Here is an 11179-nt window from a genome sequence, read left to right on the forward strand (position 1 = left end):
CAGGGGAAGTTGAAGAAGGGGATATTAAAGAACTTCAAATCACTGCTAATGTATCTAGGATTTTCGTCAAGTTTTTTGTAGTTTTGAGAAGTGGGAAGATCAAAGAATTGATCTGGGGGTTGAGATGACGGGTGAAGATCGATCAGTTGGAGCCTAAATTCGTAAGTATTTTTGTTATTTTAAAACTTAACCCCGAAGTTTTTAAAAATACAAAGAGGCCCCGCGTGTTTGCTAATCCTAGCGATAGTAATTTTTGGGGCGAAAATAAATGGAAAAGAAATTAGGGGACCAGGTACTAGATTTATAACTTTTACGGCCCTATCACCTTATTCTTCCATGTTGCTCAAACATCTTCGGGTAAAAAGAACAGAAGAATTATTATTTTTCGTGCAGAATTGATGTGGTATATTGTAGACCACATCATACTAATAGTGCGTTTTGGTATGTTTATATCTTAATTTCTGTGTCAGCTGTTTTTTCTTTTTAAACTACATGTTCACTTAGTCACTGCCATATAAAATAGACCAAGTATTATATTTTTATTTCATCACCATCCTCATTTTAAACTTACTTATATATATTCATTAATAAATTTATTGATTCAAAATTAATGTTAGATTTGGCTCCATAATTACTATCTCTATCTGAAAAATTTAACCCTTATTTTTTCTCGAGACACTTTTGAAGTTTCTGAGCACACAACTATCTTCCTCTCTTATTCTCTTTTGAAGCTTTTATCTACATGCATTCAAGATCAATTCAAAAACAATAATTATTGCTACATTTTACAAGAAAATCTCAAGAACTCTCAGCTTCTTCACCTTGGTTTTGGAGATTCATTAATCCTTTTGTCAACCAGATTGCTGTTTCTCTAGAAGAAACAACTTCTTCCCCAAATGGTTTTAGTACACCAGCTAATTCCTCTAGCTTTTCATGCTTAAGTAACTCTGCACAAAGTTCAAGTAATGACTCTAGTGCTTCTGCCCTTTCATTGCTCATATTATTGTTCTTCCCTTGTAACAAATGTCCAGTGTAGTCATTAATGAAGTGTCACTCGCTGCTCGTTTGTGACCATCGTGTTGTTTTTCTGTATCCCGATTACTACTTAGATGATCAATGGCTTTTGCTACAACTTCATTAGCATGTGAAGTAACTTCAATATATGGTTTTGGTATTCTTGGTTTCTTCAAAAAGCATTTATTTTGCTCTTCTTGTTGAGATTTTGCCACTTTCTTGCCCTCAATTGGCCTATCAATCTTCTGAATTGTTCCTTCAATTGTACCTTCTTCATGTTGATCAGTCAAAGTACTTCTTGTGGAGCTTCTGGAATTAGTGCTTCCACTTTTCTTAATGGATATGCTTTGGAGTCTTTCATTCTCCAGATTTTCTACCTTCTTCATCTGAACGTTCATCTGCTCAATCTTACACGTGTTAGGTGATTCAGTACCTTTGATTCTCATACGTTTGAGTTCATCGACTGCAGCAACCTTCTCTTGCTTTTTCGCTTGTCTAATTTCCTTCAGAGGCCTTTGATCATTTCCTAATAATGTAGGCTTGGAAGTTGAATTCTCGCGAGTTTGTTCAAGATTCTGTTTTGCTTCCTTCTCAGCAAATATTGGTACAAATGTTGATGACAAATTTCGGCATTTAGCAAGGTATGGTTGTAAATGTGGATGCCTCAACAACTCTGCAGCCTAATGTATTCAAACACAGAAGTAATGAATCAGTAAATACCTACGCAACATTATTTGGAATACAACAAAATGTAAGTATTACACGGACCGTAGGTCTATGTTCTGGGCTTTTTCTTAGCATGCTTTTAATCAGTCGTTTCCTGGAACGTACAAATCAGTGTAAGAAACTGATGAAGCAGTCAAAAACTTAATGTAATGTGGAAATGAGAAATTCGTGTATCTGCTTACAATGTGGAGGAATATATGGTTGGAAGTGGAGAGACAGTGGATCTGTTTATTTTGTTGATCAGTCCAGCCATGTCCTGCATGGTTAACTTCAAATTAAGTCTTCTTCAATAATGCAACAAAGAAAAAGATGACAGAGAAGACACATTTTTTGGGTAACTTACAGGAGCACGGAATGCAAGTTGATGAGCAGCAATTTCAAACATACAACATCCTGAGAATTGCAAACCGTTATAATCAATGTAAGCAATTGAATGCAAAAATTGTACTTCTAAGGAACAATATGAAAAAGAAAGAAGTTAAAACAGTTGAATGGGATGATTTACCTAGAGACCATATGTCTGATTTATATCCATAAGGTATATCTGCTAGAAGCTCAGGGCACATATATGTTGGAGTACCCACAATCTATATCAAATTCAAGAACCAAATAACAATAGTCAAGAAGCTGCTAGTTCTTAAAGCCTTATTGGATGAATTAAGTTGTCTTGCATCTATCTACACCCTCTGCTTCATTTTGGGACGTTCCAAAATGTTTGATGATACGATTCTATGTTTATACAAGTTTCCTGAAATTTCAATAATTTAATTTTGTTAAACTATTCACATTTTATCTTTGATGTGATGTTTGCTCTGTTTTCAACCATTATTTTTATATTCTCTTCCATCATCAGTCTTTCATAAAATAAGTATTACTTGCTTCAGCTTTTCCTTTACACGTCATCTAAGAATCACAAACAAAAGTGTCTTTTTACAATATTCTCCTATTCTCTAAAATAGAATTGAATTTTTAATTCATATTTAATTCATATTGTTACTTTCCAAAACAATTAATGTTAAGGTTAAAATAGGAAAACTTTAATTAATTATATCTTTATTTTGTAAATGGACAAGTAATTTGGAATGAATATTTTTAGTAATATGGACAATTAATATGGAACAGAGGGAGTAATATATTACTATAAAAAGTAAATTAACATCATAAATTTTGTGTCTATTCAAACTCTTTCACATCAGAGAAAGAGGTATTTATCTAGTCCACCAGTTGTATTGGTCAATCATTCTCAATTTTTTCACACATCCTCTTCATTCAAAAAAGATTCTCTTTTCGCGACACAAAAGTTTAAAAAAATAAAGAAAAGACTTTTAAATGTGTAGGTCAACAATGTCTTTGTAGATTGTGTGGTTGAATCATTTCGCCAAAGTTAAATTGTTTAAATATAGAAGAGGAGACAATCTTTTGGGACGGAGGCCCAAAATGAAAGGAGGAAACAATCTTTTTGGGACGGGGGAGAATATCTTTTAAACTTAATGTTGGAAACTTTGAAGCATAGAAATTCTACATAATATAATATGACCAATTATTTGCTAAAAACAAATGTCGCTGAAATAACTAGCTGCTCAGAAGCTGCAACGTGAAATTTCCTCCGTCTCGATTTAAGTGATATTCTTTCTTTTTATTCAATCCCATAAAAGATGAAAGCTGTCAAATTCAATAACATTTATGAAATGATTTGTAACCGTAGAAATTTCTATGACTTATTTTAGATCATAAATTTTAAAAAAAAAAAATCTTAAATTTAAATGCAATCAAATACCTCCTAAATCGATAAGGGTGAGTAATCTTTATTGGAAGTCCCAGAATTGGGTATATCTAAAAAAAGACTACTCCCAAATGACAGAAATTTTATGAATTTGGAAAGAAATGATTGAGATGCATAAAATGGAACCACAGAAAAACAAAATACATTGTACGTAATAGGAGGGAGAGAGGGGAGGGTTCATCACCGAAGAGGCAAGGTCATTTTTATTCAGCAATTTGGCTAATCCAAAGTCACCTGCAGACATTAATCACATAAGCAGCAGAAAATTTGCACAAAATACTCCCTCTGTTCCTATTTATGTGATATAATTTGACTATGAATGGAGTTTAAGAAAGAAAGAATGGCTTTTGAAACAAGCCTTAGATATTTGTGTGACTGTAAATCTTTTAATTAAGGGTAAAAGGAAATTTTAAAGTTAAATTATTTCTAAATATAGAAATGTATCATTTTTTTTTAGACAGACTAAAAAAGAAAGTATATCACATAAATTGGAACTGAGGTGTAAACACTAAGAATTAAGGACTATTTATTCTTCTTACCAAGTCTGATTTCGTCGTCTTTGGTAAGGAAAATGTTAGAGCACTGAAGCGAAGCAAATGTAAACTGTTAGTATTTCTAATTAATGTGATAATCATAAACACATGTTTACAAAAAATGTTTACATAATTATCCAAGTTTTAATTTATTGTGTCAAACTCAAAAAATTAAATTTTGTCACTGGGAAGTAACTCAAAACACGCTAGTAGCTATGTATCATATAAAATAAAATAAAATAAAAACATAGAAAAATACTAAATCTGGTCCGAAAACACAAGTAGATTTCACTTCAACAATTCATATTACATAATATCGACGTGAAATCACTCAAAAAGTATAAAATATCCATTCTCTAATCTACTCAAGAAAACCCAAGATGTGCCACATGTTGAAAGACATCGTTTATTAGCTAGGTTGGGTCGGAAAAAATGTTTTTTTATTCGTTTTTTAAAAAAAAATTGTGTTACGTAGATATAAATGTGAGCCGAGTTTTTGACATAGCTATTCTTATACCACTATTCTATATATGTGGTAGTAGTGTCCACGGTTTTTAAAAATCGGCGAGCGATCTAAGCATGCGTATCTCCCAATGTGTAATTTTAGGTTTCTTTTAATAAAATCGACGGTTTTTATATAAATTTATAAACGTACCGAATAATTAGGTAGATTTTTAATTTTGTTAAAACAAACCGAAAAAATAACGAACCAAACCGAATAAGTTTATATATGTAAAATATATTTTATATATTTAAATTAAATATTAAAACTTTCGCCTTGGGTTTGGGAATTGGGATGATGAAAATGACTATAAGTCGGCAACATACTTATCACCTAAAGTTCCAACTGGAAATCAATGAGAATATCGTCTCCGCCGAAATTAAATTGGGCTTCTGAAGATCTCAAGAGGACCAAGTAGTGCCTACAAGATATTCCAAGTACCGATCCTGATGTAGCATACGAAGATACATCTTTTCTCATTGATTTTTAAATTCTTATTGGATATCAATTCGTAGGCCCGCCTTTATCTCATCTGATTAAATTTTTCCTCTCGTGCGATCTAAAACATATTTTTTGTTTTTGCTAACATTATTTGCTACCTACCGTAAAATATGTCGCATCAATCTCTATTAATACGTTCTTCATGTTTTCTTGATTCATCACCTTTTTGAATCAATAAAAATATCTAGAGAGTTCTTGTCAAAGTCCTGCAGAAATATGCAAGGTATTATGTCTTAACTTTACTAGTGACTATAACATGATGTCCCCTTTTTTTTATAAAAAAAAAACGAAACTTAACCGAACCGTACCGATACCGAAGAGAAACTGACATGATACAACGGCTTTTAGCCTAATTTTGTTTCACAAAATGAAATATCGAAAAGATCTGGTATAAATTTTTAAAATAATCGCGGAATCGTATCTGGTGACACCCCATGTATAGCGGTCTACATATGCTTTCTAAGATCAAATTTAGCATCAGCTACAAAGAAAAGTACAGAAATTGACTTTTTTGACAACAAAAATAATATGGTTGGCAAAATTGATATTTAGCGACAACAACTAGGTTTTATTGTTGGCATTGTTGGCATATATGATGAATCTTTTTAAAATGAACTTTTTTTGTTGCCAAACAATTTAATTTTGTTGTCATAGTATTGACTATTGTTGCAAAAAGTACTTTTGACATAAACAAAAAAGTTATTGCACGTCATTTAACGATTGTGAATTGGGAAAAATTTATGCAATAACAAAAAAAAATGTTGTTGCCAGAAGTACTTTTTGTGACAATAGTCTATCTATGGCATCAAAAAAAAATTGTTACCAAATGTCTTCTTTCTTGTAGTGATGTTTCAATGTTTTAATTGTTATTTTCAGTTTTGTATAAGGGTAGTTGATTTACTTTTTCGTTACAAAATTAATTTTATGATTTTTATGCAATGTACTTAGGGGTCGTTTGGTGCATGGTATGTTTCAGGATATTCCAAACATTAATTTTTTGTACCATGTTTGGTGATGATAAATTTATCCGGATAAATTTATACCTTGTACCAACAAAGTGTAAAATACATCCCATGGTATAAGTTGGGATATACCTTCTTATACCATTGCTCCAGGGCTTATTTTATACTATCTCACTAGATGGTATAAAATAGCCCCAAGATATGATAAATTAGTCCTGTGATTATAATCCCGGATAATTTTGGCCTTGCACTTAAAGCTTAATGTCCATCAGTGAAACAAGCTCAGAAACTTTACAAAGATTAATTAAAAAAGGTCATACTTTAATATCTCTGTGAAGAACACGATTGGAGTGAAGGTAATCAAGAGCCAGCAACAACTGAGTCAACCATTTGCAAAGTCTCTGTGGGAAGAACAAAGGTAGTAGGTTCAGATCAAAATAAAGGTATATATTTTGTTTTGCTGAAAATTAATTTTCATTTTCTTACCTCTTCCGGGAAAAATGTTCCTCTGGCTTTTCTAATCATTTCAGCCCTGAAAACAAGTACAAGACGTGTCAAGATATTAAATACATTATTATTGATTAAGAAAAAAAATGGTAATTTAGCCATATTTAGAAAACTTACATGTCTCCACCTTCACAGTAACTTGTAACAATGCAGACAAAGGAGTCCTAATTTATATATAACAACACATAAATTTATTTAGCTTTCTACAAGAAAATGTACTAATTAGAAGAATACTCAGTCCTTACTGAAAAGTTTGTTAAATTGTATATATATATACCTTCTCTACCCATGCATCCTTGTACTCAACAATATAAGGGCTATCTAGCTTGGCTATCAAATTCATCTGCAAAAATCAAACTTAATTAAAGGTCAGATAAAAAAAGGTGAGATAAGAATAATTATTCTTACCTAACATATATAGTAAGATAAAGACAAAAAAATAATTATTCTTTTCTTGAGGAGTAGTTATTATCAATGTCAACACTCCATAAGATCTTGTTTGATATTAAAGCATAACTAAAGTTCCTTCTCTTTCATCTTGTTTAACATGGCATATTATTGATCAACTTTTTCCAATTCTACTGGTTAAATAAGCTATTTTCTTAATATAATCTTCTAACTTTCTGAGTGACATTATGTTTAATAGTATTTTGTTTATCATTTAGGCAACTTTGATAATGCTTTATAACCTTGAACATTTTTTATTTTGACACTATAAATCATTTAAGTAAATTTTTTCAGTAAGAAGTAAGTATAAAAGAAAGAAAAAGAGAACTAGTTGTAAGTTTCAAGAGACCCAGCTAACCCGAAGTAAAGTACTACCTCAATTATGTCCTAATTTATGTGGTACTATTCGTATTTTAGAAATGCCAAATTTTTTTTATTTTCAATCGTAAATCTTGACACAAAATCTCGAATTTAAAAAAAAAAAAAAGTTTGCATATTGAAAACTATGCAAATATTACTATAAGTCACAATAATTAACAATTCAAAAAACTTAAAAAGTATATGAAAAAATCATGGTTAAAGAAAACTCATTGACTCCAAAATCCGAACGATGCCACATAAATTGAGACGGAAGGAATAATATATTTGGAATTTCTTTTGCTTGTACAGAAGAATTTCCTTCATAATATAAAATACGTTGTAACCTAAGGCTCTTGTGATTGTTCCATCTTGCTTGACTACGTGGTAAAATAATTGCAAGTACGGACTTGAGACCCTTCTTTCCGTGCAAAACGCTACCATTGGAGTTCGCATACCAAACTTTGTAATGAGAAGAGACACTTCTCATTTAATACAACTTTAAAGATATGACAGAAAGAATAATTACTTAACAGTATGGGCGAGAAGGTGGAAGTTATTTCTAACATTTAATCTCTACCAAACATTTTACATTTTACTTTTTTTCTCATTCTTTGTTCTTATATATTTGACAGTCAGGAGGTTGTTGCACCAGAATGCATACATTTGGTGAAAGCAGGTCAAGTTAGGTGTGCCACAATATTCCTCTAACCAATAATAGGAAAGTTAATTTATCACAGCCATCTATCGCTCTACTTTTTTCGGGTGTAAAATAAGAAGAAAGTAGTGTCACTCACACATGTAGGTTCTTTTCCTTTACATAATTTAATTAATTAGATAATTTATAAGGTAAAATAAGTAAATTGCTATGATAAATATTACTAATCAGTAACTTGGCAATAATCACTAAGAACTTCTTTGCTAAATAGCTTGTAGCTAACAGAAAGTTTTGATAATTAGTACCTACTCCAGTTAAAATAGGTCTAGCGACAACTTTTCTTATTAACTACGGAATTTGTCCGATGCTAATTCATATTTTTTTTAGTAGTGAATATATCCAATCAGGTATCATAGTACTATAAACTACACTTTCTTGTAAAAGATCTTTACACTCTATCAATATATAATAGTGAAGTCCATTTTACAGTTAGAAATATATAATCTCACTCGTGGACCAGTAATATTGGAATGGAGGAGGACTTGTTCTCACTAATGCGGCTTGCAATTTGAAACGCCTATTTCTGAATCACTGATGTTTCGAATGGACTCAAAGTTGTACTCTACTTTCTCCAAAGTGAAACCTATTTATTATATTTTAGCGGGAAAAAAAAGAAGCTATTTATTACACAGTTTAAAGTTTTAATATTCTATAATAATTTCTAAAAGGCCGATCTGGTAGCCACTTTTGGCTACACGAAAAAAAGTTTTAGATGAATAATTTAAAAAGGAAATTTTATCTACATTTAGGGAACCGATTCATTTAAATATAATACTAACATATACTCTTAACTCCGACCATGTTTGAACAAAGTTTGATATAAAGGAATGTTAGTGTTTTGATGATTAAAGTGACTAACCTCTTGATGGGCAGCGAGCTTGAACTTGTCAGTCTGTTTAGCCAAACGAATCTTCTTCATTACATACCTACAATTGAACATGATTTACAACAATAATTCTTTTCTTTAAAACAAAACCACAAATTAATCAAAAACCAAAGCACAAAAAAACCTTTACTACTAATGACCGGTAGTTGGAATTCATGGTCATTGTTATTCTGTTTGGTTAATGATATAAATGTCGAGACATAATTTAAAAAAAATAACATGATATCAGAGCAAATAGAAATTGCGAACTTGAGTCTTGCTGTCACTCAATATCAACCTTTTTTACTCATTTAGTTTATAAAAAAGAATAAGGTCTGCAAACGAGAGATTATGTTGGTATATAATTAATTAATAAAATAAAAGAAATATTTCCCTAACCGTCTAACTTTTAGGTAGATGAGATGATTATACAATTCTATAATAACCAATCTCTTCTCTAGCATGATAGAATCACTCAAAATGATAAGATTAATTCATAGAAGCAGGAAAGATGAAAAGATAGCAATCTGTTGTAGTAGAAGAAGAAGAAACTAAGATTATTACTTTCTTTTGTCAAACTTGTGATGAACAAGAAATGCAGCTCCAAAAGCTCCTCTACCAATCTGTTCTATCACTTCATACTCTTCCATCTTTGAATATTGAGCTTCATTGGTGGTCACTTCCATTCTGCTTTATTTTCTTGTTGGACCTTCAAGATCTAAGCCATATTTAAATGGTCAACTTTTTTACCTTAACCGGTGAATTAACCCCTTTACTTGTCACAAGAGATTGATCATTCAATGGAATTTATGGCTGTTTCAGAAATATAAACAGAAGGAAATGAAATCACAGAATAAGTCAGGGTGGAGCCAGCTACAAGGAAAGAAACTTGGGTGCAGTAGGGGCTGGAAGGTAGAAGAAGGACAATAAATCAAGAAATCATGAAGACCAAGTTAAGAGTAATGAATACACTACAAGTACAAATTAGATTTTGAGTAATCAAAAAGAAACCAACAATTGTTGTTTTTTGTGTTTAAGGACCTAGAAGATTAATGCTTCTATTACTAGTGAGAGTAATTCTTTTGAGTGATATATTGTCCTATATCCTTGAGCCATGTAGTAGTTATTTCTTCCTCTATTACATTAATACGGTAGGTCCAATTGGTCCAAATTGAAAAAAAATAAAAAGAGTACGTTTAACCTTCTATACACTGTCCAAGTAAAAATATTTACACAACCAAATCACCTAACTAAAAGTAGAGCCATGATTTTGAAGTTTATGAATTCAGAACTTGCCACCGAACCTATAGCTTATTTTATTTACTAGATTCGCATTTGATACTTATACATATTTAATAGATCTCTTAATATAAATACATAGTCTAAGCAAAAGCAACTGAAATCGTCTGAATCAGTATCTAATACTCTAGCTCCACCGTTACAATTGTCCATAATATAGTAAATTATACTAACTTGGAAAATTAATCAGATTATCTGATACAACACTACCAAAAAGATAAGAATTAGCGACGTACAAATTTCGTAGCTAAACAGCAAAATTCGTTGCTAATTTTATTTCGCATGGATTATCAAAAATCATGTATTAGCCATAAGCAACTTAGCTTTAAATTAGCGATGAAATTCATAACTAATTCCAGTTTATTTTAGTGATAGTATTGTATACGGGTAAAACCGAGGACACGAGTACGCTGCAGCTTTCCGTTGTTAGCGATTATGCCGGGCGTGGCTCGAGCACCTCACCGGATCGAGGAGCTCGAGGTCGGTACAAGACGAGGCGATAACTTAAGGATGATCGACCGCTATTAACAAGACCAAAATATCCGCCCTCACCTCGATATTTGGCTGGCGTCAATCCCGCGACGCAAATGTCGCCGTATTTACTTGCTTTATTTAGAGTTGTACTAGGCTTGAAACCTCTACTATATAAAAGGGGAGGCCTCCATTCATGAAAGGGGTACAATGCAACATGAAGAGAGAAAGGATTTGTATCAATAATCATAAAAGAATATAGCATTCGTTTCCATCTCTGTTTCGAGTTTTACTGCTTGCGTTTCTTGATTCAGAATAAAAGGATACCGACCTCGATTTTCTAGCCCGAGGTCACGCGAATCCGACACTTGGTTAGATCTCGACTTTTGTCCATTCCATCATATATCGCACCGTTCAAATCTTTAATTGAATTTAGCCGCGTATCTTTGACACCTCATATAAATTTAACTCGTCTCTCGTATTTTCAAGGTTAA

The 11179-nt window shown here is 31.9% G+C and overlaps 1 protein-coding gene across 5 annotated transcripts; it reads right to left on the minus strand.

Annotated features, from left to right (window-relative positions):
* Positions 1-558: 558 nt before the first annotated feature.
* LOC132061822 (serine/threonine-protein kinase Nek6-like) lies at positions 559-10047 on the minus strand. 5 transcript variants are annotated; one of them, XM_059454480.1, is made up of 13 exons: positions 9480-10047; positions 8910-8976; positions 6646-6692; positions 6508-6553; positions 6342-6422; positions 4063-4105; positions 3708-3757; positions 2246-2327; positions 2084-2133; positions 1923-1996; positions 1783-1834; positions 1041-1694; positions 559-999 (listed from the first exon to the last, which is right to left on the minus strand). In XM_059454480.1, the coding sequence occupies exons 1-13, from the start codon at positions 9599-9601 to the stop codon at positions 799-801; spliced, it is 1569 nt and encodes a 522-aa protein (XP_059310463.1). In that variant the 5' UTR covers positions 9602-10047; the 3' UTR covers positions 559-798. The 5 variants fall into 5 exon arrangements, with proteins under 5 accessions (XP_059310463.1, XP_059310459.1, XP_059310462.1 ...); XM_059454476.1 differs by adding an exon at positions 6806-6871 and having other exon boundaries at positions 858-1694; positions 9480-10032; XM_059454479.1 differs by adding an exon at positions 6806-6871 and having other exon boundaries at positions 858-1694; positions 7680-8976; positions 9480-9560.
* Positions 10048-11179: the final 1132 nt, after the last annotated feature.

The sequence above is a fragment of the Lycium ferocissimum genome, chromosome 7 (assembly GCF_029784015.1).
Source record: "Lycium ferocissimum isolate CSIRO_LF1 chromosome 7, AGI_CSIRO_Lferr_CH_V1, whole genome shotgun sequence".
In the NCBI taxonomy this organism is placed as follows: Eukaryota; Viridiplantae; Streptophyta; class Magnoliopsida; order Solanales; family Solanaceae; genus Lycium; species Lycium ferocissimum.